Raw genomic sequence first — 27,537 nt, 5'->3', positions numbered from 1 at the left:
TGTTCAAAGCAGCAGAGTTGGAGTGGATTAGTGTGTACGTGTACGCGTGTGTGTGTGGGAGAAAAGCGAGAGGGGGTTGTGGCAGCATTGATTTAGTCATAAAACAGGCTTGTGATGTCTCACACCCCCCATATGCTAGTCTCTCCTTCCTGTATCATCCCCCATCCCTCATTACAGACACTAGAAGACCAATTCAGGGTTCAGCTGTTTAGAGGAAGAACAGGCAGGCGTACTTGGCTAATGGACAGGCTTATTTGCCAGTTCCTCTGCAAAATGATTGTTGACGGTTTTAATAATTCATAGTGATTTGTGTATGGGTGTTGCCGGTAATGTGTGTGCATGTGTGTGTGAGTGTGGCAGACTGGCCTGCAGCAGGAGGTTCTGATTGATATCTCATCTGTTCTCCAGCTCTGAGGGGTCCTGCCGCTATTACCGCACTCACTCTGTCACTCGGGCCGGTCCTGCTGTGGAGCAGGCTGCCAGGTGTTTTATTGAGTCATATCGCTGGCCTGGTGGCTTCACTTCTGCAGAGAGCTTTCAGATAAAAGCGGGGAAAAAAAGTCTACTCAAAAACTCTCCTCAGCTAAAACACACAGTTTTTGCAACTGAAATTGCTCTGTTTTAGGGTAAACGAGCAACTGACAGTGACACAATTGCACTTTTGTGCTTTCTGTTGAGCAAACTAAGGCAACAATTAAACATGATATCATAAGATGTAATTTGTTTCTCTCTTCTGTATAAAACATTGGAAATCCAATTCAGTTGGAAAGTCGATTGAGTGAATCAGTTTGGACAGTTGATGTGAATAAAGCATTTTTATTCATGTTTCAAAATTCAGCATACAGCATTCAGCATACTATTTATACAAGCATAGATATGCCAGAAATATTAAGTGATTTGCTAATATGCTGTTCTGAATTAAGCCCAGTGTAGCTTGTAATATCGAAGACTAATTGAGTGAAAAATAACTTCTTAAAAAAAAAATCTGTATTTATTGTAATATACTGCTGTTTTTTTTTATTGTATTGTACTTTTATTGTATTGTTGTAATTTTCTTACTGCTTTTTATGTATACACACATCACAATTTAAAAAATAATTTTGTGCTTTTTTTTCAACTGCCGCTAACCACTTGGCCGTGGGTCCAAAAAGAAAAAGGTGCAAGTGCTCTTTTTTCATACAGTGAAGTTCTGCGAATCGATTACATGTCATCCACTGCGTGCTGTTCTCTGACTGACAGCCGGCTGAAGTAATGACAGTATTTATGGAGGAGGGTGTGTGCCACTGAATGTAGGTCAACAAAAAGTGAAAGACAATAGCGAGCAGCGCTGAGTCCTACAGGTGTCAGGAAGCCTAGGAGAATGTCATGCCAGCCGTTAGACGTGACAGGTGCTTCCACGTGCCTCTGAACCACACATGACTTCTAGGGCGTCAACTGCACCGTGCTCGAGGTGTTTTAAGGGTTGTGTGTTGCAGATTGAAGTTGAGCTATAGTTCTAGTGGGCTTGACACTCATAGATTGGCCCTCCTCTACATATAGGGATCTTGATTTTAGTACTATTCAGAGGTTTGGGGTCAATAATTTTTTTTTTAAGAGATTAATACTTTTAGTCAGCAAGGCCACTCTGGTTTTAAATTAAACCAGAGTGACAGTGAAGACATTTATAATGTTATAATGGATTTTTATTTTATAGTTATATTTTATTTTATGTTCATCAAATAGTCCTGAAAAAAGTACTCCCGTTTCAACAAAAATATTAAGCAGTGCAACTGTTTTCAACGTTGATAGTAAGAAATGTTTCTTGAGCAGCAAATTAGCTTATTAGAATGATTTCTGAAGGATGATGTGACACTGAAGACTGGAGTAATGGCTGCCAAAAATTCAGCTTTACCATTACATGAATATATTAAACTTTAAAATAGCAAACGGTTATATTAAATTTTAAAAATATTTCTGATATTGTCTCTCTTCCTCAGCTGTTTTGCAGTGCAGTGACACATGTAAGCACCTCTTGAAAGTGACTCAGTCTCTCAAGTTTCCAGAGAGCATGATGGGTGCTTGACTGGGCTGGTGGGAGGTCTCTCTCTCTCTCTCTCTCTCTCTCTAGCTGTTGCTTTCTCTGGCGTAATGGTTAGGCTGTTAATCAAATCAATGCCTGGTCTCTGCACGGCCGTTATATGTGCAAGTAATAGTTCAGTACTGAAACTACCTTTATGGCCCTGTATTTGACACTCCCTGATGAGGACCTCTAGACCCGACTGCAATGAAGTACTTTACGCGATCACACTTCATTAACACTAACGGCACGGGAATTATGTTTTTTATGAGCTAACCACGATTGTGTTTTGATGTTGCTTTGTATTCATAAATGTTGAAGAAAACACATTTTAGGGATATTTCTCTTGTATTCCAGCGGGATTGGAATATAATAACAGTCGTTGAGAACCATGGTTCATTTTGCAAACTGCCAATAGTGTGTGATTATTGACTGACTTTCCTCTATAGAGGTCAATTCCCGCTGGGCTGCGGTGGCATTTTAACACAACTTTGAAGTACGATTGAAATTAGGAGCTTGCTAATTAGATATGACCCCTCTTATAAAACTTTTCAAGACCTTGGCTTCATGCTTCCTTTCGGGACATTCTGCATATGGAGCAGCCAAAATGCAGAAAATGGAAACATGCAGCCCTCACTGGACCACTCTACAGCAGACACGTGGCACCATCCTGATCTGAAACACACTCACATGTGTGTGTGTTTCAGTGCGTATGGGGGGTAGTTATTAGAGGTTTCGACTGAAAATCAAGACAGATTGCTTGAACGTAATTGAAGGCTGAAAATAAAGGCTCTCCAGAGTCATTTCACAGTTTTTCCCCTCCTCTCCAGATGAGCTCGGATGAACCCCAACCCCAGCACTCTACCATTATCTGCAATTACCATAGAATCATCTGTGTTCAAATACAGCACTGTCATCCTCCATCTCATTATTGAATATATGATGTTTTATGGGGTTTCATTCAGAAAGGCAGGAGTCTTCCAGTCCGCAAAGCACACACAGGAAGCACTGAGGTTTTGGAGAGTTCACAGAGATGTTGGTAGGAAGTCTGGTTCTCTGGTCTGGCCACTAAGACAACAGCATTGTGAAATAGCAGGAATAGTAGTGCAGTAAAGCAGCATGCCTAATTCAATAACTGACTGCATTATTTTATTTTATTTTATTTTTCAATTCAGCTGCTGTCACTGTTGCTTTTATAATTCTTTTTAAGTTTCTCAACAAGTTCACTCAAAGCTGATTTTAGACCAGTCACATGGCGCTTATGAGTCACCATTTCTGTTCCTTTTCCTTCAACAAACTCCCTTAATAAGCTCAAATGTGCAGTCTTGTTTATTTGTGGTGTTTTCTAAGGCAAGCATCACAATTATTATTCAATATTCTGCACTATACACATAACCGATACCTCAAATCATGTGTCTTGTTGAGGGTAAAAAAAAAAAAAAAAAAAACTTTTCTAAGCCATCAGACTTATTATTTTCACTTGGCAGAGGATACATTTCATATGGCGCTTTTCCACTGCGTGGTATGACTCGGCTCGGCATGGCTCAGTGCGGCACTGCACAGCTCGGTTCGGCTCGGTTTGCTTTTCCACTGCAGTTTAGTACTGCTTTAGAGAGGGTGGGATTATTCAAATGTCGTTATAGTTGCGCCGCCTCTACTGCAGTGACTCCTGAAAAACTTTTTCATTCCACTTCGCTCCATCAAGCTCTCGCTGGATCCATTCCTTGGCTATCAACGAGAGGAACGTCTGTACTTCCTCAACAGACAACAAAACAGCCATTTTTTGGTTGTTAAAAGAAAGGTGCACTCATTCAAAACACTTGCGTTCGATCCTTCGCTGGCTGTGCTGATTTAAGTCTAGCGGATCTGTTGTGTCTCATGCCGCAAGTTCAATGACGCAGGGAGTGACAATTTTCTCCGGCCAATCAGTGATCAGCAGAGTTTACACGTCATGTTTTGGTCACGGTACGGTTCTCTTGGAACCTCAACCGAGGTGGTACTGAAAAAAGTACCAGGTACCAGGACTGTACCCGGTGGAAAACCCCCCAAATGTGAACCGTACCATGCTGTACCATGCAGTGGAAAAGCGCCAATAAACTTGCATTGAAGATGGAAACCAAATCATATCCGCAGACTAGAATATCATAGATAGATTGATTTAGATCAACCATTCCAATCAGTTTATAGCTTCTTGGTTGTGTCTAGTTGACTCAGACTCTTCAACTAAGAAGAAATTACAATTCTAAAGAGAAACAGGGCCGCAAAATATCCTGTGTTCTTTCAGCCATTTCCAACATATATTTAGCCTTTGTAGCTGTTTTGCAAATTACTTGCAGAGTAATTTTGCATACCCCAGATTAAGCTCCAGCCATATCCTGCTGAGCTGTGGTGTTGCGTGAGGTAGGGATGTGTCCTATGAAGTCCTGGCTCTGTTGAAGCACCCCCCCGCTCCTATCAATAAGAGGTGAGGCACATAAGCAAAAACCTCATCCGCCCCAGAAGCGCAGAGGGAATTAGCATATGTTAGTTGCCTGTGGGCCGAGATTATTGTTCTGTCTTAAATTCAATTTCTTCTACCTCAGGACAAGCTTCTGTACTAGGATTAACTCTCTCTGTGCATCCGTCACTCAGTGTCCTCAAAGGTATGCTCTCTTCTCCCTGGCTTTGTGGCAAGCGTGTGACATGTTATCAGTCTGTACCGCATGGATCGGGTTTAAATGATTCACGGACTGCTGTGTGTGTCAGAGGTGTTGAAGCTTAAATGATTTCTGTGAACTCAACAGTCAGAACACGGGCATCTCTAGGATTCATTCGTGTAATGGTGTCACTCTCTTAGTGGAGTAGATGTTGAAATATTATAATGCAGTTTTTGTGTGACCCACAATCTCTTATTTCCTGTGGAAGTTATGAAGCAAGCTGGTGTGAGTGTGTTTGATGTGGTGTGCATGTCATCTTCTGGTAATGGAAATGTTGGATGTTAGAGATTAGAGATATATGTGTAAATGTTCTACAGATGTGAGCAGGTGAGTTTCAGAGAATCTACTGAGTCTGATTCACAAACAACAAATGACTCTCATGAATCAGTTCGTTTAGAGAATCAACATATGACTGACGTTCTAAACTGCAAGTTGGTAAAATTTTAATCTATTATTACTAACTTTTTTAATGGCAATGTGTAGTTAGAAAAACATTTTCAACATTAAGTAAATGATTAATCAATAAAAAATAAATTATATTATATATTATATTAGATTGTATTATATTATATTATATTTAGTGCTGTCAAACGATTAATCGCATCCAAAATAAAAGTTTTTGTTTACCTAATATGAGTGTGTACTGTTTATTTATTTTGTATAGATAAATACAAACACATGCATGTATATATTTAAGAAATATGTTGTTTATATATTAAATATATTTATATATAATATAAAATATAATTGTAAATAAATATATAAATGTATATACATGTAAATATTTTCAAAACATATACTGAATGTGTGTGTATTTATATATACATAATAAATAAACAGTACACATACATATATTATGTAAACAAAATTGTATTTTGTATGTGATTAATCGCGATTAATCGCTTGACAGCACTAATTATTATATTATATATTATATTATATTATATTATATTATATTATATTATCATTTCATTGTAATCCATTGTATTATTATTGTGTTGCAAACACTACATTTGCCATGTAAACTAGTAGTCAGCAAGAAAACTGATTTTAAATATATTTGTGCATATTTATATATAAATTTGCAAACTATTGTTCAAAGGTTCTGAGTTGAATTTTTCAAAAATATTTTTGATTGAAGTATCTTATGCATTTATTTGATCAAATATACAGTAAATACAGCTGTTTTTTGTTTCATATATATATTTTTTATCATATTTCTTATATTCTCATGTTCTTCAGGATTCTTTAATGGATAGTAAGTTCAAAAGAGCAGTATTTATTAGAAATATAAATATTTTGTAACGATTATACATGTCTTTAATGTCAATTTATTTAATTGATTTGTTGCTGAAGAAAAGTAAAAAAAAAAAAAGAAAAGAAAATATTATTATTATTAGTAGTAGTAGTATAATTCATTCAGTCAGTCAGTCATTCAGTCTTTCATTATTAATACAAAGCAAGCCCAGAGTCAGTCCAGCTTGACTGTTTTAGTTGAGCGTGCCTTTCTCCAGACTGACACCTAATATATATGAATCCCTCAGCAGTTTCAGTATTACTCCATTAAACAGGGTGATAAAATGAGCAGTGACTCACCGTATTGAAAACTTGAAGACTTAGGGGTATTAACTGAACTGAAGTTTATGGAGAGAAATGTTCTCTGGTGGATTCATCAGAGACTTATAACGAAATAAAAGGATCCCTTCGGCTAAGTTAGGCTGAAAAGAGCTTTATTGTCTGTATCTGAGGCGAATACCACTGAGATCTAAGGAAGTTTTTCACACCGGTTAAACGCTGACATTTGTGAGCTGTGATTATGACCAGTGCTTTATAACAACTCTGAAGTGAAATACACCTCCATATTTGACCTCCGTTTCTCATCTGCCAGTTTCTCCCTTCTCCCGCCGGTTCTGCATCGCTGCTAACGTGCTAATTGCTTTGTCACAGTTATGTTTTGACAGGAAACTACACTGATGTAGCAAGTTAATTAATGGGTCTCTAAATACAGCCCCGATTTAGACAAGAAATGCAAATGTGACACCGGTGAAGAAATTGTTTGAGCAGAGCATGACGGTTGGGCCAGAATTTCAGCAACACTCCTGGGAGCTGCAGGTGCCCAATTGCTTCTTTACAAAACGCCACTGTGAATCCTGAAAGTTGGTGTGTGTTTGTTGTGCCTCTGAGGGGCTAGTTATCTGCCGCTTGCAGCCCGGTTCCTCTTGACCTCCCTCGGGCTGAGTGGCCCTGCGTAATTGAGTGCCACCTGAAAGGTTGTTCTGAAAGGTGGGTTATCTGCCCGCTCTAATCCCACAGGAGAACGGCACAGGGGGAGGAAGGGGACAAGCCCCTGAGGGCTAGAGTCCCTATCTGCCAGCCACAATGCATTATGGGAGAAGTCACTTAGGGACACAAGTTTGAAAGTCTTTTAATGACTTGTGGTACCTAGAGATGGTGTATATGTTTGCATGTCTTCTGCAGTGTCTGCTTTACCTAAATAAACAAAAAGATGCTATAGGTTAACATAACAAATGTGGAAAGTATAAGGCGCTTAAGTTGGAAAGCAACTGATATTGCATGTACTTGTTCGAAGTTTGAAAGAATGGCATAATGAATTGGATCAAGTTATTTGAGCTTTCTTGTGTATTTGAGCTAGGGCTGGGTGATATATCGAACACGATATTCATGCGCATCTCGTCAGTAAAGCCGGTTCCGTGCCATTTAATACACAGAGCCGTAGTTCACTGACAAGCTATGCAATATCGCGTTCATTATCACAGATGAATCGCCTTCGATAATGAACGCGATATTGCGTAGCTTGTCAGTGAACTACGGCTCTGTGTATTAAATGGCACTCTATTTGAATACAGGTGATGGAGATTTAGCGCTAATCACGGAACCGGCTTTACTGACGAGATGCGCATGAATATCGTGTTCGATATATCGCCCAGCCCTAATTTGAGCCTTCTTCCAGTTCAAGCGATTCTATAAAAAGATTGAAGAAAATTACTTTGAGAATCAGACATCATTATCTGCATTCCAATTATGTAATTAATGAAAAATATGAATGAACTACAAATTTATGAAACATTGTTACTGACATAAAAGCAATGGTATAATATAAAACTGTCAATTTATAGACATTGGCTGCAAGTTTGTAAGTTTACAAACAATGTTTAAATTTTATTAATTCAAATTTTATTAATTTTATTATTTTTATTGCAACACATGCAATTTTATTGCAACAAATGTATTGGATTTTAACTTTTTATATTTAATTCAATTAACAAAACCTCCGCACACCTGACAGCAATAAATAGGTGCTTGGGAAACAAAGACCAGCCAGGTCAAAAAACTAAAAAACCAAAACAAATCCTCGCACTATATATGCCAAAAATATCAAAATATTTATTAACGATGTTTCGGTCGCATGACCTTTTTTCTTCCTGATGAAGGTCATGCGACCGAAACGTCGTTAAAAAATATTTTGATATTTTTTGCATATATAGTGTGCGGATTTGTTTTGGTTTTTAACTTTTATTTTTAAAATTTAAAAAATTTAATAAAATACATGCCATAATAAAAATAAAATAAAATAAAAAGTAAAATATTATTTTATTATTGAAGTATGTCATAATATTTAAAATCTAACTATATATATATATATATATATATATATATAGAATATATACGTTACATCAGTTGCAATGAGTAATGGAATGGTAGTTCATGCTGATAATGTCTGATTTGCAAATTAATTGTATAGTCAAATAATTGATTTAGATTATTATTATTATTATTATTATTAATAATGATTATAGTAATAATAATATATTTAAGTATTTCAGAAATATATTTTGTAACTCTACACCTCTGTAGACAATCAGTCATCATCTTCTTGCAGTGTTCAACTGCAACAGGAGTAGATCGTCTCTGTTCTGTTGGCTGGAGCCCAGTGAGCGTTTGTTTTCTGGTGTGGCTCCGACATGCCCTTCAGACTGCGTGCATCAGATTGCACTGTATCCTCATGCTGTTTGAAGGGAGACTCGTGCGGCACATTAACTTCCAGACAAGCTCAAGGACAAGAAACTTGCCCAATAGAGAATGCTGAGAGTTTACTTTTCTCTCTATGTGTGTGCACTTGCACTGACTGCTGATTTCCTGTCTGTTTAATGTACTGACCCTGTGCTTTTGCCTTTGTTCGTCTTGTTCTCTTGCAGACGGAACCTCACCAAGCTCTCGCTGATCTTCAGTCACATGTTGGCCGAGATCAAAGCCATCTTTCCAGGTGGACAGTTCCAAGGAGACACATTCCGCATTACCAAGGCAGACGCCGCCGATTTTTGGAGAAGGTCTTTTGGCGAAAAGTAAGTTTTCTTCTCATTTCAAGATGCATGTGCCAAATCAGATCTGATCTTTCCAGTTGTCATTACAGTTCCAATCAATTAAAGCTCTTTGTCATGGAGAAATGCCTTTTCTCTCCTCCATTTAGCGGTGAGTAAGTGGGGTGAACTGTCTGGTCATGTGCTGGAGTGCTGTTCTTGAGTCAGGCCTGTGATTTAGCATACATCTGCACACTAAACCAGACATGCTGATGGCTTTCCTAACTGCTCTAGTCAGCATTTGAGAGGTGAAGGTCACTGGTTAGTTGACTTTTTTTTCCCCAGGCTAATTAAGAGCATTAAGGTTTTTTTGCCTCTTAATGCTGGAATATGAGGTTTCTCAGACCAGCCTGGGCTTGTTTGCTGAGAAGAGGTTCAGTTTGCTGTTCTGCCAGTTTATAAATATGGATAGAGAAAGAGATAACGCTGTGACAGTTCATGCCAGTCAATTAGTATGTTTGGCTAGTTCAGGGATCCGGGTACCCCAGGGTATGCTGGGTGGTCCATGAAAGAGAAAATAATAATAAATTAAGTAAATTACAGAATTACATAAAAATTACAGAATTTGACATTATTATAGTTTTATTCTGCATTATTCAAACTTTTCATGTAATTCTGTTTACAGACTTGTGTTATGTAGTTTTAACAGAGCTCTAACAAATGAATACTTAATAAAACAATTTTTTTTCAAGAAAATATTTTATGCTTTTTTATGCATTTTTATTTTTTCTACAGAAAAAAAGGAAATTTGGCAACACCTTAGATTAGGTAACACATATTCTCTATTGTTTTCCCTTGGTAAACTCTTACTTACTGCTTATTGATAATAAGATAGTTGTTGTAGTACTTATGTTTGGATATTGGGTGGCTTAAGGGATCTAGAATATGGTTATGCAAAATAAGGCATTAATATGTGCATTATAACTACTAATAAACAGCCAATATGCTAGTAATATGCAAACTAATAAGAAACTAGTTAATAGTGAATAGTGTTCCCTAATCTAAAGTGTAATTGAAAATATATAGCTGGCTTTAAAAAGTTAAGAACATTTGTATTAATTAGATATGATATAATATAATATAAATGTAATATAATATATGTAGGGATGCACGATATTATCGGACTGATATCGGAATCGGCCGATAATGGCTTTAAATGTAAATATTGGCATCGGCCCGATATGAAAAATTATGCCGATATGTCTTGCTGATAAGAGGAATACATTAACTCCCATGTGCTCAGGGTGTGCTAGCGATTAGATCACGTCAACAGTGTGGCTCATTCTTGAAGCAAAGTTTTGTCTGAATGACGATTAGATTGACTGTTATGGATCGCTGCATTTACTCTGTGAAAGCACGTACAGAATGACGCGTTCGGTGTGTAATAGAGTAAACAGTAATGGCACGTGCAGTGAGTTAGGTATAAACGGAGGTCGGAGCCATCTGCAAATGGGTGGGATTTGTTAATATCGTCTAAACCTACCCTCTCCCAACCTACTTGCGGCGTAAGTCCCTCCCGCTTGCAGGTCTCCGGGCTGCAGCGATATATACTTGCGTGCAGCGGCAGCAGCAGTGGCAGCCTCCCCCGGGTCCTAACGCTCTTTTGGTAAGGATTTTTAATCTGTAGTGGGCACTGTTGACCTACTTCTAATTAAATTAAAAGTAAAATAGCCTACACAAGTAACATTTAGACTGTGTTTCTGATTAAATAAAGCAGTAATTGATGTCATAAAATAACGAGTATGTTTTGATTTAAAGGTCAGAAGCTATAGCTTGCATGAAAAAAAAAATCACAAACATGACACTTGTAAATTAAATAATTTTATATATACTGATTTATTCATTAATGTGTGTAATATGTTTTATTTTTTAAACAAATCATAAGCTATAAAAGATTTTTACAACTCTTTTGCTTTAGACCATCTACAAATGTTAAATCTTATAAATAAAATAAAATGTTAGGGTTAACACTGCATCTTTCTGGGGGGAAAAATGCAGCGATTGATATATAGTTTATTTATAGTTATTTTCAAAGCTTCAATGTGCTGTCAAAAAAACCTTCATTATGGTTTATTTAATTGTAACAAATACGTTCTTGTTAAAAACTAACCAAATTAAAAATATTTTGCTTATAATTTCTGCACGGGAGAGACTTGGTGTTGTTTCCAAACAAAAAGGAAATATGTGACCCTGGACCACAAAACCAGTCTTAAGTCTGTGGTATATTTGTAGCAATAGCCAAAAATACATTGTATGGGTCAAAATTATTGATTTTTCTTTTATGCCAAAAATCATTAGGATATTAAGTAAAGATCATGTTCCATGAAGATATTTTGTAAATTTCCTACTGTAAATATATCGAAATTTAATTTTTGTTTAGTAATTAAGAACTTCATTTGGACAACTTTAAAGGCGATTTTTTTCAATATTTTTTTGCATCCTCAGATTCCAGATTTTCAAATAGTTGTATCTCGGCAAAATATTGTCCTATCATAACAATGCTAGCTTATTTATTCAGCTTTCAGATGATTTATAAATCTCAATTTCCAAAAATTGACCCTTATCACTGGTTTTGTGGTCCAGGGTCACATATATCGGTATCGGCCAAAATGATTTGAAAAATATCGGCATATCGGATATTGGCAAAAATCCAATATAGTGCATCCCTAAATATATGTAATATGTTATGGATAATTGACGACTGGCCGTTGAATCATTAGAAAATAATGCACGCCCCTGGTGGTGATGCGAAGCGGAGTGGCTGTTACACATTGTGAGTTTTGGTTCTTTTGCTTTTGTAAGCCCTTTCAAATAACGGAAATCATTTGGCGAAGTCATATGAACATGTAATGCAGTCAAGGCCTGTCTGGAATGACTTTAGCTGTGCCTTTCCCTGAAAATAATTGCATGCCTTAAAACATTGATATTTAACAAAAATAGTCACAATGTTTTTAGTGCAGTGGCTGTGCATCTTTCATTCTGTTCCATTTCTGTTTTTTTCAAGTCTATTATGTCTAATATATTGTTTTGCAAATCTCTAGTATGTTGTCGTGAGACTTTAATTTTGATGATATGAGTTTACTTGGGGAGTTATTCTTGGATTTCTGGGTTATTTAAATTGGTTCTCCTGAAGCAAGAAAAAAGGAAGTAATACTGTGGGATTAAGCTGATTTCTATTCCAAGCACAGCGCTCAGTCTGATCGCAAATCTCTCCAGATCTTTAAAAGGTGTTGTCCGTTTGCAGATTGCAATGTTTAATTAATTTGCAATCTCTGTGGATGCTGAATATTTTATCTTCTGTTTAATCCAGCAAATCGGAGGGTTATATAAAGTGTGAACATGTGCATGGATACACAGGCCATGCTAGGGACGGAAAGGCCTCGTATTGGGGCAGGTGAGGAAGCGCAAGAGAAGGGGAGGGAGAAAGAGAGATTGAGAGACGGGAAAAGACCAGCGCGGTCTCTAGTGTGTATCTAGTTACTGCTCTGATATATTATAGATTATTATAAAGGTCTACTTCCCGCTCTGTACAGAGGAAGTGTGCATGAGTCATTGATACGAGAAGCAGAGCGGCCTTCCTTCAGCTCTTCTATCTCTGGTTCTCTCACTCTGTGTGGAAATAGAAAGCTCAGCATCCTTATGCCACCAATCCAATCCAGTGAGCACTAGAGCTCAAATCTGTAGCCTGCAGAGTTAGCTGCTCAGCGAACCTATACATGTATATATATGTATATGCATATCTGTGCGTGATTTGTTTATTGAGACAAGATAAATGAACTCCTTTAACATGTACAGTCTGGTTGGAACGTATGGATTTGAGAATTTTGAAAAGTTGCAATGAATAAGAAGTATTTCAGATTTTGAGGTCACAAATCAAATAAGTACAGTAAATGTGTGACATTGATCATTGGAACTTGGTCTGATGTTCTTGCTTCTGAGTTTTTTCCGAATTTCTGAAGTTCAGTTTATCTTAAACTTATCTTGAATTCATCACTTGATGAAATATAATCTTGAAAATAAAATTTGTAGTGAAGTAGTTTCTATTAATGTTCAGTGACAAATAAGACTGTTCAAAAGAGTACCATTTTTTACGAAAAGTATAATTGCCCTGATGGGTTTGATTTGGTAGACCATAAAGTACAGAATTTTGGCTGCTGAAAATCCAGCTTTGCCATTATAGGAATAAATAAAATTTTAAAATATAATAAAATAGAAAACAAATATTTTAAGTACTAATAATTTTTCACAATATTAGTGTTTTTTTATTGTATTTTTGATCAAATAAATGCAGCCTTGGTGAGAATAAGGGACTTCTTTCAAAAGCATTAGAAAATCTTACTGAACCCATTTACTGAAACCAATTATGTAAAAATTTTCTTTGAAATAATCAAATATTATAACTTTTTCTTACAAAGAACTTTATTTTAACAAGGCTTCTTTTTCTTCATTGATAATGTCAGGACAGTTGCATCACCTTGTGTTTTTGACTTTGAAATAACAGTGAAAAAAAATCATAATATTTGTTGTGAATTCATTGTATGTGTGAATTTCATATTTAATGTAGTTTTTAATAAATTATTAGACAAGACAAAAAAAATAGCATCATGTCATTTATGTCTTTTGAGGGAAGAAAATGCAAAAAATTACATGAAATTTCTTTAGTAAACTCAGACTTTTGGACCCCACTGTGTATATATATTTCTAGACCTCTTTGGAAAGATTCTATGAACGTTCTTTGTGAAAACAAGACTGTTGTCACTGCAGTAATTCATCTAGCAGGTCAGGTTGCTCTGAGACTCAAAAGATAATATCAGACCTTATAAATTCTCTCTCTATCTCTCTCTCTCTGTGGGTCTCTTGATAATGGAAGATAATGCTTTTACTCAGAGTAACCAGAGAATGGAATAAATGTGAAGTCACCTCCCCCTCTCTCATCTGAACACTGTTCTCAGATCAGTTTCAAATCTCAGTCCTCAGAAAGGTTTAGCATAGACTATGATGTGCAGACTAACCCCGCCCATACACAGATGCATTAGGCGTGCAGTATTTGATATGCAGATGATATAATGAGGGAAAAATTAAGATCTATATGTTCCTCTGCAGTAGCAGCAGGAAGTCTTGCTCACCGTTTCCTCATTATCGGTTCATATTAATGCCCCGCTGTTTCGCTGACTGACGGGTTGAAGAGAGATTTGTTTTCAAGCTAATTTTCCTTATTAAACTCCCTTCTGTCCGCTGAGACTCAAATCCGTTTTAAACTCTCGTTTAAATGCGGTAAGTGGCCATGGGCCAATAGGAACACAGTTTCCAGTGGCAACACTGAAGGCCACCGGCTGAGCTGCCTGTTTTCTGTCTTACTCAGGCGGCAGCTGTTTAGTGAATTAAAATAATGCACTCGCTGATTTTCTTCTGATAGCACAGGGGATTATCACACAACCGAATCACCCCAGAGCAAGCACATTTAGTTCACATTCTGAATTTTACCCAATTCGTTTCTCTTAATGCACAACATGGCTTTTTGGAGCCTGTTTGAATTGATGCAGAAATCTGTCTCCTGCCTCTTGACCTGCCTCGCTCTGACTCTCCACCCCTTTGTTCATTTATTTATTAGCATTATGGTATTATGAGTGTGCCTCTACCTGTCCTGCTTCAGTAATTGGCAAGGACAGGGTCCTTAATGAGCTTCCTTTTGTGTTGTCCACTGAGAGATGCCCTCGGCCCATTAAAAAGTCTTCCTTAATTAAGGGGTCAGCTATTCTAATGAATGTAATTAAACTAGATCTTGTCTTCTTTCATCTGTCCATCACAGAACTAAGCTCAGCTCTACCGTCCAGCTACAAGTAGACAGTATGAGGAGGGAAAGAAGGATCACTTGTAGATAAATGAATTGTAACCCTCAATATGGATGTGTATGGTATTTATGAGCCATTTCTTTTTCTACCCTTCAGTAAACTCACCAGATTGATTCATTGTTTTCTTTACTGCATCGACCGACAGTTTGGAAGTTTATCAGAGGTTAGAGTTAGTTTCCTTATTCCTGGTGATGCATCAGCACTTTTTCGCAGTTTCGCTGTGGTTGCTGATTAATACATATGCAAAACACAATTTTGTTCAAAAATTCACTGCTGAACTGCAGTGTAACCATGCTGAAGATGCATAATGCACAGAACTCATGACATGATGGAAATGAGTTTGAATGCTAAGATGATAAAACTTCAGGAAATCAACCTCCAAATGACTACAAATACAAATTGCCTCTACATGTTAAACCTAGTAAATTTTAACATGGAAAACACTGAACAGCACCTTTAAATTGTTGGTCAGATTTTTTAAAAAGATTTTTGTCTTTTATGCCCACTATGGCTGCATTATATTCGTTCAAAAATATAGTATTTTGAAATATATTATTGTAGTTTAAAATAACTGTTTTGTATTTGAATATGTTTTCAAATCTAATTTACTCCTGTGATGGCAAAGCTGAATTTTGAAAAGAAAAAATTGTAACATATATATTTTTTAATAACATTATAAATGTAATTACTGATTAATTTTATGCATCCTGTCTGAATAAAAGTATTAATTTCTTTTAAAAATCAGATTTTTTTTTTAACGTTTAGAGTAATAAATAAGAAATATAGTATCTAATATTGTTTGCTTCTAAACCTCCAAAAGAGACGGCCTGAGACAACAATTAAATATGTATTTTATTGGCCATTATGCAAAAATAATTTCTCAATCAGAATCAAGTAATTCAGTGAATCATATAGGAAGGGAATTTTTATATTATTACCTTTTATCCAAGTGCAATAGAAGACAAAAGAAAGTCATCAATTAGATAATTGGTTAAATGTCTGTGTAAGAAAGGTTTCGCTAAGTGTTGAAACTTAACCAACAGGCCACTGCCCTTTCTAATAGAAAATAGCAAAGCTGTTGTTTCCTTATTAACCTGCTGCTCTGACTGATTCTGTGTGGATCATCTATGCCATTGCTTCTGACATCCAGATGACTCACTTCTTCTCTTTACTGTCCTGATTAACAGGCTCTGATCCTCATCCAGTATCTCTGTTTTTACTTTTGTGTTTTAATCCACAACAGTTTTTACTTCCCAAAAGACTCAGGCTACTTAGGAAACCAGAATGTCTAAAGCTTTCTAAGGAAAGCAGCCAACAGAAGTCACAGGATTGATGGGTAATGCTCTCTCAGGGTGGCTGACACTGTCAGATTGTCAGAATGAAGAGCAGTAGATCCTCTGTTGTTCTCTCTCTTGTCTCACCTGAAGGAACGATATGACTGCTCGACATGCCGTTACCCTGAACTCAAGATTTCTGTGTTAACCAAGAAAAGAGAACAGGCTTTTAAGAAGCTCTGCTATTGTCTTTTTCTGTGTGTTTGTGTCTGAAAGTGTTTCTTGGTCCATTTGTGACGGTCAGTGTTTATGAAACTGTTCTTTAGAGAAGTCGAAGCAGAGCGTGGGTTGCACTTTTCTCCACATGCTGTGCTGTTTACCTCAACCTCCATTTTGTGGCAGTCATAGACCACCAGAGGAATATGTATGACATTTTTACAGTACCTGAATAAGAGTTTACAGTCATAAACAGTAAGAGATACAGTAAGAGCTTACGTTCTTAGTCATTCTGGCAACTGTGTTGTTTTTATAGAGTGAATGTTCTTAAATGTGTGAGACTTGTACATGCAGCTTTTACAAGTCTTGAGTGACCAAGCAACACATTACCAATCACTCTATCAACATTCTAGCAACCGCACAGCAACATGTTTACAACAACTATGCACACCAACCACATAGCACCATGCTACTCGGAATCATCTTGGAACAGTCCATCAACATGTCGTCACTAATAGTAAAAATCAATGAGTTTTAAAAGATGCCACAACCTCGCATAGCCTCTAGTTGTAAAAACCACTGAATTTTAAATTCCTAAAGACATGGGATATAATTTCCCAGGTGAGAATATGTTGTTTTCTGTTTTTAATATGTATTATCTCAATATTACAGGTTTTTAAACTATGGCAACTAGTGGTGTAATGGTACACTTATTTGTACCGAAAATGTGCGGTACGGGTCTTTCGGTTTGGTACGCGTGTGTACTGAATAAATGCAGCATTGTTTTAATCACTGCACGAGTGGTATTTCATTGTAAATTTCTATTTTTCTATTTTGTTACTTTTGATGTAATTTCCGGGAAATTCAAACAATACATCCTGTTTTGACGCTCTTTGATGTGGCACGACAGATCGCTGTATAAACGCCTCAGTTCAATTGGCAGCACGGCGCGTGAGTGAGCATGATAATCCCTTTCTCTTTACTACTAGTTTTAACGCGAAATAAACATGAATGAACATCTCGTGCCACATGTAATCACTCAGTCAGTGTTTCAACCATGGAAAGACATCAAAACAAAATGTAACGTATAGTTTCATTTACCTCAGGCAAGTCATCAGTGTCCACAGCTCGTCCAAAGTCTAGAGAAGAGCATTTCGTGAAATATTAGACACTGTAATCATTATATTTTATTTTACCTGTTAGTGATGTCTTAATTATTTAATGTATGTTTAAATAAATCTTTTATGAAACAAGTTATGACAGTTACTGCGTAAATGAAGATATTTCAACAACAAATAGAAATTATGCGCAATTTACACATTTGCATGCATTTTTTTTAAGTTGATTGTTGATTATTATATTTAAAAATAAATAGTAATTAAATTTAAGTTTAGTAATTAAATGCTGGGCCGTGACGTCAAAACGGAGGCACGTACCGAACTTGCTCTTGAGTGATACGAATCAGGGTTGACCTTTCCAGTATGGTGGACAGCTTACGTGTAGCAACCCATAGACACTCTAATAAGGCATCAACATATACGTATGTGCTCAGAACAAAATAGCAACAAGCTAACAAACACTCAGAGCCATCCAAGCAACCACATAACAACATGCTAACAACCACCCAGAAAGAAACAACATACCAACAAACAGCTACTCGGATCACCCCAACAACTGCATAGCAAGATGCTAACAGCTCAGAACACTGTAATATCTGCATAGCAAGATGCTAACAGCTACTCAAAACTCCCAACACCCTAGCATCCACATTGAAATATTAATGGCCTGGCATATTTCTTCAGAAATATCTAGTACTTCAGTGTTTTCACAGGCCGGCGACTGAAGGATTTGATATCTGATTCAGTTCATGTTTATATCCCAAAGCTATTGGATGTATTTCGAGAAGGATTTCCACAAATCTCATCCCAGTGTGCATTTGTGTGTGTTTGTGTGATTCCAGGACAATAGTGCCATGGAAAATGTTCCGGCAGTGCCTTCATGACGTGCACCCCATCAGCTCCGGGTTGGAGGCCATGGCTCTGAAATCCACCATCGACCTCACTTGCAATGACTACATCTCCGTCTTTGAGTTTGACATTTTTACTCGTCTTTTCCAGGTAACCCCGAACCCCACACCTCCCACAACCCCATCCAAGTTTTGAGTTTCTCTCGAATTCTCAACACGACAAACATGCATTAGATCGGTTAATATCAAGCTAACATTTAAATGTCATCTACTTTCTAAAAGCAGCTAATTGTAATAACGAAAGCGATACAGAAGGATCACCCTTGTTTTTCTCTCACTCCGGCGTGGGTCGATCTACTCATTCTGAGGAGAAATCCTGTACATAGATGTCTCACAGATAACCACAAGTTTAAATTGAAAACATCAAAACTTCTCAATGTTTTGTAGTCATCACGATGGAAAATAGCGCTAACACTGGGGATCACCTCTGCGAGTGAGTGTCGAGTGGGAGGTTTGTTTTACGCAGAGGAATCCCTTAGTTAGAAAAACACACCTCCTTAACCACAACACACACGCTTACAAACCTGTGCTTGCACAAGCTTTATTACGTATCGGCTGCAAAACACCCACTTTTTTGTCTACCTACTCAAGTCTTTGGTGCAAAAAAATACATAAATTCCCAGAAATGTGCTGGAAGGACCTGCATCATGTCATTAGCGTGGATTTGTTTATGCGTGTGAGTCAATCAGTGAGCAATATGGAGTTTTTATCTCACGCCGTGCTTCTAATGGTGGCCTTCCTCAGCTGAATCACCACACACGACCCCCGCTACCTTACAGCCAAAGCCAACAAAACTACACCCTGCTCATTTGAACATCCAAAACTCTGTCTCTTTGTAGCCCTGCTGCAGATTTTTTGGGAATTGCTTAAGTTTGGATTGGTTATGCTTCTATGGCAAAGAGGAAACAGCGCAAACCTTTGTTTTTTTCCCACAGTATCAAGAGTCCCATCTGCTTTTCATTTAGTTCTGACATGTCAAGATGAGTTTATTTAAGAATGTACAAAGACAAAAAATATCAGGCCTTTAAGTCACTCTTGTCGTTGTATTAAGTCAGGCTTTTCAAATTGCAGACCAGGGGGCATTACGAGGTTTACTGAAAATGTGTAATAAAATATGTTTTTAGGGTTATCAGAATGAATGTGTTAACTTAACTTAGAAAATATTTTAAATATAATTATTTAAATTGAAAAACTTTTTTACATTTTATTTTTTTTATCTAACATTGAGATATTTGGGGGGAATCAACTTAATAAAAAGTAAATGTTTCTCAGTTATATTTTATTAATTTGGCTTTAATGCTGTGACAGTATAAAAGCTAATTATTTAATTTTTTAATTATGTTTAATAAAATATCTTTAAATGATCACATATTTTTGTCACACAGTATAAACAGGTCTTTATACATGAAAAAATATAGATATTTTTAGATTTTTAAGCAGTTCTTGAAATCAAAACCCCAATATTAGATAATACAATTCAAAACAAACAGCATCTGCAAAGAAATTATGGTCGAGCTCTTTTTAGAACTACAGTAACTTCCTTTTTTTTTTTTTTTTTTTTTTAATGGATGAAGCCACTTCCCATTGTGCATTAACTATAACCATGTTCAATGAACCTTTGACAACCAGAAGGCATCCATACTGTATACTTGTTTTCTTCATTTTAAACTGCATTTTTATTAGTTTGTAATTTAAAACACACTTCTTTTTGTTAAATATTTAGTTTGTTTGGTGTGTTTGTGGTTTTCTTTAAAATAAATTGCACATGGTTTAAATAAGTTATTTATTTTAGTTTTATGCAACATTCATACATTTTTAGGCGCTTTTGTCGACATTTTAAACAGCACATTTATTATTTCATAATTTAAAACGCACCTTTTTGCTTAATGTTTAGTTTGAAACGTGTGTTTGTGCTGTTTCTTTAAGAAAATAAATAGTGCAAAAACACTTAATGTAATTATAATTATATCATGCATTTTTATCTGTGACTTAAGTGTTCATTTTTTGTGGATTGTTGCAAATCCAACTACAAGGAACAGTCGTGTACTTAGTTTAGTTGGTGTGTTACAACCTTTTAAATTGAATTTTCTGAAAGGTCAGTGATGGTAAAAAGGCAGTGTGCTGTATGCTGGCGCACTCCAATCTAACTGTTTTCTCTTTGCAGTGTGAAATATTGCATGCTTCCTACTACCTTTCTCTCTAATTTTATTCTCTTCCCTATAGCCGTGGGGCTCGATCCTGAGGAACTGGAACTTCCTGGCAGTCACGCACCCGGGCTACATGGCGTTTCTGACGTACGATGAAGTGAAGGCACGTCTGCAGAAGTACATCAACAAACCTGGCAGGTACAGACTAGTCTGTGTACAACTGGGTGGCTGTAATAGACGTACCATCTGCTGCTTGGTGCGCCGGGCCAGCCAGCTGTTTTTCTCCAGTCTGGCAGACGACCCCGCTTGCATGGGAAAGTGGGCGAGGCGGAGATGTTAGCTTATTACAGGAGGCTCTTTGTCTGCGCTTCTGCTCTCTTGTTTGTTATTTAGCATGCATCTAGCAGCTTGGATCAGTGTAACCTGGAAATGAACCCCTGACCTTTGCATCAGCAGCCTAGATAGTACGCCAAGGGTGCCGGACAGTGCCGCTGGTAGACAGAGGTAGTTAAATCCAGTCTGTTTGGATTAGCTTATTAGAGAAACAGCATCGCATCTGCGCCAAAACAACTTGAGCCAGACGGCAGGCGCGATTACACACTGGTTAGAGTCGTTTAATGCTACAGCAAGATAATAACAAGGCCATAAAATAAGAAACTTTATGGGAATGGATTCCCACTGTTTGATTTTCACCAGGAAGATGGGTCGTTTTAAAGGGCTGATGTGGGTTGGAGAGATGTGGCTGAACAAACAGAAGGAAGTCGAGGACGGTGGGTGGTCGAGCAGAACTGTATGCAAATACCAATCTACTGAAGAGGAGCAGCAGCTGTGTGTGTGCGGTTCGAGAAGGTCATGGCGGCACCCAAGGGGACTATATGTGTTTCACGCTGAGCATCTACCCGTAACCATCACCTGGCAAAATCAAGCTTTTGACACGCTGGATGTCATATTCATGTTTGTTTATATCAGGGCAGTGTGACACGAGAGGCAGAGCTCATTAGTGCGGAAACACACACTCGCTGCCTCAGTAGTCACAGCAGCTCGGAGCTTTTTATGATCTGTTTGTGTGTGATGACTCTGAGGGTGTTGGTGACTTGGCTTGTTTTCCAAGACAATCATTTCCCAGTTTTTTCTCTCTTGACATCCATATTGCGCTCTTGGTCTACCAGGACCTGTCTGCCCAGCACCACAGTGAAGAATATCCGGCCATGGGATGTTAAATTATCCCAGAAAACAAAAATTGATGGCTGGAAGTCTGTTTTTGAAGAATAATCTTGTTGCATGAAAGTAAATGAGGGCTTGGGGCTATTAAGCTCCAAAATGACAAAAAAGTGCCATGTGGAAAAATTGGTCTTCTGAAGTCATGATAGGTTTGTGTGATGAACATACAGAAATTTAAGTCATTATTCACTGCAATCCTTGATTTCTGTTTTCTTGGCACATTCATGAGAGAAGTTGCAATGTTTGATTCTTGAACAAATCTTTTTTTTTTTTTTTTACTCCTTTTTTTCAGTGAATTGCTTGATCAAGTTCATGAAACTAGTTCATGAATCAAACTGATTCAGTTCATGAGTTTAATGTCTGATACATGAACAAATCATATTTTTGATGTGTATCTTTTAAAAAAAAATGGGTTTATTGCTTTATAATTGCTTTATGATGATTTGTTCATTTGTGATTCATTAACAAATCTTCTTTTGACTCAGTTCTTTTCAATGAATTACTCGATCCAGTTGGCAAAAGTTGTCTGAATGATTTATTCATGGATCAAGCCTATTCAGATCATTAGTTTAATGTCCAATTTATGAGCAAAAGTTCAATATATGATTCATGATTGAATCATTCTTTTCACTCAGTTTTTTTTTTAATGAAGTGCTTGATCCAGTTCACAAAACCATTCTAAATAATTGTTTAATGAATTGAACTGATTCTTCGGGTCACTGGAGTCAACGATCCGGTAATGTCAGTGGTTAACAGCTCACTGGAGGAGAACATTTCGGGGAAAGTGACTTGAATTTAGTTGTTTCTCACAGAAAGTATCATATGACTTCAGAAGACCTATAATGTAAGTCATATGGATCACTTTAATGAAATTTAAATGGTAATTTTTCATACCTTTTTTTCACTTCAAAGCTTCAGTCCACATTCATTCTAATAGCATGGACATTTTTGTCAAAATTGAATTATGACTAAAAACGAGTCTCTTAGACTTTGATCTGTCCTGTGAGAGAGGGTTTTGGTTCAACTATGGTCAGATTTCAAAGATATCAAATCAATTAAAAAAATCTTTGAAGCCATTTTTTTCAGTTACAGTGTTGAAGTTACAGGATTTGCCTATGCTATAAATGAAAATTGTTATATAAGACATTATGCTAATAGTACATTTTGAAAGCATAAAAGGAAAGGTACTGAATAGAGAGAAGAGGGAGTGACTGACAGAGAGATGGAGTAATTGGCTGAGAGTTGAGTTGAAAGAGTGTTAACAAGTGTTAGTGTCGAGACTGTACGATTTTTTTTTTTCCCCTGTGCAAGAAAAGAGCCATGTCCAGTGTGAAAGCAGCACAGTGGAGCATTATGGGATTAATCACATTTAACACACAGAGCTCCATTCATCCCTAGCAGCTGCATTAGAAATAACTCTAATGTAATCAAGAAATCCTGCAACAATCCCTTACATCAGGCCATGACCTTTTCCTGTGGTGAATCAGTGTGTGCGGTCTGATTTCTCAAAATAGTGGCTCAAACATGGCAAAATGTCACTTTTGTTGCAGTGTTGCATTTACCTCATCGAATTTTCTTATTTTGGCAGTGCTAACCTTTGTCTGATCCATCTCATTTGCGCATTTGTTATGTCTGTGACATCACATGAGGAAACAGCATTTATCATTGCAAATTGAATTCTGTAAGACACTTGTATAAACTTTTCCACCTCCTGCTGAGAAATGTCAACCTGTTCTCCTTCCATTCCTCCGTCAGCCAGTTTTTTCCCCTTTTTCCGGCCTGAGTGCCAGCCTGTGCCACCCTGATGTTGTGGGATATTGAATGGAAAGGTTCAGTCTGGTACCAGCTAGTCTCCTAATCCTGGCTGAATTTGTTGTTCAGTAGTTGCATAACCAAGAGCCGTCTTTGAATAACTCCAAAAATGTGCTTTTCGTTTCCTTTTCCTCTTAGTAAAGGTGCATGCAGATGTAAATATCATCCATATGGTTCTGTTTTTCTCTTCATTGTTTTTCATAGCCTTCGATTATTTCACAATTGCTGTTATGATATCAAAACTTATGGTCTATTGTTTTCCGTTTCTACCCAAATAAATGTTTTCTTTAACATAATGGACCCAAGCCTGTTGCTTACATGCAAACAAGTGTTATATTTACATAACCTCATTCATGCTTTGCTGTTTTTAGTAATGTGTCAGCTGTTTTGGTATGCGTTATGGTTTTTCACAGTTGGTTTCTCTCTCTCTCCGTCCCCAGCTACATCTTCAGGCTGAGCTGTACGCGGTTAGGACAGTGGGCCATTGGCTACGTCACCAGTGACGGTAACATCCTGCAGACCATCCCACATAACAAGCCACTGTTCCAGGCACTCATCGATGGATGCAGAGAAGGCTTGTGAGTATCTCAGACAGATTAAACTGCTTTGGCCTAGTGGTTGCTGCATGTGGGGCCATGGTGCTCATGTGGGCGTTTTGAGTTCCAGACCCAGTCCTCTCTCCATTAATAAACTATTAAACTAAATCATTCAGCTCTACTAAACGCCCACTATCTCAGTCACCTGCAAATACTCTCATTCTGTTTCAGTCAAAGGTAGGTTTTTTTTTTTTTTTTTTGAGAGTCTTTGATCTTTCTTTGATTTAATGTCTAGACAGTGGGGCTGAAGACGAGTGGGTTATGATGTTATGATGTGGAAAAATCTGAGCTCGTGAATACTAATTTGCTTTTGTTCCATACTGTTTTGGCATTAAGATACAATGTCATTCAGGTTTTACATTTGATCAGATGTTTTCATGTGACCTTTCAATATTTTATCCATCTTGATCTGCATACATACAGTACATTTGCCTAAAGCAATATATAAAGTAACTATGATATTGCCCAGCTCTTTATGTAAAGTTATATATATATATAAGCATGTTCAACTTTATACACATACATACAGTATACTTGAGCAGGCTGAAATATACTGTATAGCAAATCTCAGCTGCTTGATTGCTTGAAAATTATACAATCGTCTAGCTCTGATCTGCTTGAAGCAACTATAATGCTTGAACCTATTAAAATATTATAAACGATAACATCATGATTTTCTGTAAAGCTGCTTTGAAATTGTGTATTGTATTGTACTGTATGTGTATTGGCTTTTTTCTACATAAATATAAGTAATTATTTCCTGTGTCTGAGACAGCAGTGGTGCATATTTTAATATTAACTGACTAAGTTGATAGAGTGGCCAAAGATGGGGTTCTGGCGCCCGTGTCCAGATCTGCTCATTTTGTCCCATTTTCCTGGAATCAACTTCTGTGAAGCACCCTATCGGCTCAATATGTTCTGATAAATTGGCAGTCTCTCTTGTAAACAAACACACACACACACACACACACACACTCTGTCCCCCCTTTCTCTTTGTTGGCAGGTGTCTTACAGGCATGTCTGTTTAGGGCATCATTTATGGGTTTAGCTGCATGTAGCTGTCACCATTGCTGTGTCGGTGTCTCTGAAACACATCACATCACTGGTTTGTGGCTCTGTTTGCCCGGCCCATCTCACACCATCTCAGCTGTATCTTGGTCACCAATTCCGTTCAGATAATGAATTTGATATGCTTGCACAATGCTAGTTTATAAATACAAAAAGAGCATAGTAATATTTTTAATGGATGAGAAACTGATTTCTACAGAATTTGAACACCTGCCATTTGATTTGTTCAGATTCAGAAGGTTTTTTAGATCATTTGATTATGCTTTCAGCCATCAATAACTGCTGTCAGCTCTAATTAACTCATTTTGTCATGTTTAAAACAATTCTGCTGAATTCTTTCCAGCCCAGAAAATGTAGAAAAAAACTGCAGATTTTGTCTGGACGTCTCTCTCTCTGTCATCTGATTTCCTCAGTCAAGAGGTTTGATCCCTGCTGTAAGTGCAGCGGTTCAGACATTGGCTGTGATTGGATGGGCTGGGGAGGTGGCCCACTTTCACTGCACTGCTAATGGAGATGCCACAGAGCCAGTTGCACATGTGGACAAGTCTCTTAACCTTGTTCTCTTTTGGCTGTTTTTCTCTCCATCTGTAGCTATCTGTTTCCAGACGGCCGCAGTTATAACCCAGATCTCACAGGCCTGTGTGAACCCACCCCACATGACCACATTAAGGTCACACAGGTTAGTAACCAATGCAAGTTTAAGTAGGCTATATGTCAGATTTTGTATATCTTTGTATTATCTTTTTAATTTTTTTTTTTTTTTTCATATTTTTTTCTGTCTTTTCAGGAGCAGTATGAGTTGTACTGTGAAATGGGATCCACGTTTCAGCTGTGTAAGATCTGCGCTGAAAACGATAAAGATGTAAAGATAGAGCCATGTGGTCACCTTATGTGCACTTCCTGTTTGACATCATGGCAGGTATGTAGAAAGGTGATTTTTATTGTTTAGTAGTGTATTTAATTTGTCCTCTATCAGTGTCCAGCAGTCTCACAGGAGAATTTTGCCATTTTTTTGTGAATGTAATGACATTTTTAATATTTTTGGATTTCTTTAAACATTTCATCTCAAGCATGCTCTTCGCAACTCAGTACAGTACTGTTTTTGGAAAAATAGAAAAGCTTGTTCAGAAAGTTGTTCGGTGAGATGACAACACAACTGTGTTACAGTCATAATCTTAGACAATAATACAAAAATTATATTATTTATTGTGTGAAAATAATTGTTTATTTAAAACTATTTTATATATAATAATTTCAGTTATTTAATCATATTTATTAATTTGTTATTTAATTAGTTTTTTAAATTTTGTTTTTATGATAAATTTTCATATGCTGAAAAAATTTCTGTTTCTAAAGTACCTTAAGCTTTACTATTATGTGTTTTTTTGAAATTAGCATTATTCATGTAGTCACACTCTGCTGGATTGCTAATGCTAAAACAGCTTAACGTTACACTTGTGTGGCACAGCTGTGCTCATGCATGAAATAAACATGTCTTATTTTCATCTGCTATAATGAAACTCTTTGCATCACATATAAACGCTTCAGTGATGCCCAGTACTCAGCTAATGGATCTAGTTAGAAATGCTTTAATGATATGCTATGACCTGAATACTGAGCGTCATCAGGGCTCAGAGGGGAACGAACAGCAGGTAATCTGTCTCTCCGTCGCCCTTGCGCTTGTCCTGATCACAGATGCAAGCGGCACCACAGCGGGCAGGTGAAGGAAAGGCAAATAGGGCGGGAATTGTGTCCAGTCTGGTTGCATTTATCTTCTGGGTGTGTGTTTCTGTGTGTCAGTGTATGATTGTGATTGAGGATGTTTACATGGGTGATGTTAGACATGTGGGGTGAAGTGTGTATGTGTTTACAATTTAAGTACCGGTCGAATTGCCAGAAATGTTCAGATCTAGGGTGTTGTCTGAGCATCAGAACTTCTCTTACGATAAACAAATATTTCAGGGCCACGGTAGGGTCAACTAAACCCGGACGCCTCAGCCAGATGTATGCTGCTTTTTTCATTAAAAAACTTAAATCATTCACTTGTGTAGGTGAAGCAGGATCGAATCAGTGCTTCATTCTTTTCCCAGTAATATCCTATCATTCTTCATTATATCACTCAACAATTTAAGAAAAAAGAAAGTATTATTGTAATGTTTTGTGATGTTTGTTCAATTGGTCACAGTAGTTTACA

General features: G+C 37.1%; 1 protein-coding gene across 2 annotated transcripts in view; it reads left to right on the top strand.

Annotated features, from left to right (window-relative positions):
* The window catches only part of cblb (Cbl proto-oncogene B, E3 ubiquitin protein ligase), a 69,459-nt gene that overhangs the window by 28,557 nt on the left and 13,365 nt on the right, over nt 1–27,537 (top strand). For both annotated transcript variants that reach the window (XM_058789637.1, XM_058789636.1), the window contains exons 4-9: nt 8,970–9,116; nt 18,434–18,590; nt 20,723–20,844; nt 24,120–24,257; nt 25,935–26,022; nt 26,131–26,262. In XM_058789637.1, the coding sequence (XP_058645620.1) occupies nt 8,970–9,116; nt 18,434–18,590; nt 20,723–20,844; nt 24,120–24,257; nt 25,935–26,022; nt 26,131–26,262 (784 nt within the window). The remainder of the gene's footprint in view (nt 1–8,969; nt 9,117–18,433; nt 18,591–20,722; nt 20,845–24,119; nt 24,258–25,934; nt 26,023–26,130; nt 26,263–27,537) is intronic.

Source organism: Onychostoma macrolepis, chromosome 10 (genome assembly GCF_012432095.1).
Source record: "Onychostoma macrolepis isolate SWU-2019 chromosome 10, ASM1243209v1, whole genome shotgun sequence".
NCBI classification, from domain to species: domain Eukaryota; kingdom Metazoa; phylum Chordata; class Actinopteri; order Cypriniformes; family Cyprinidae; genus Onychostoma; species Onychostoma macrolepis.
Note: the sequence above shows the minus strand (reverse complement) of the source record. Positions and strands in the feature narration are given on the sequence as shown.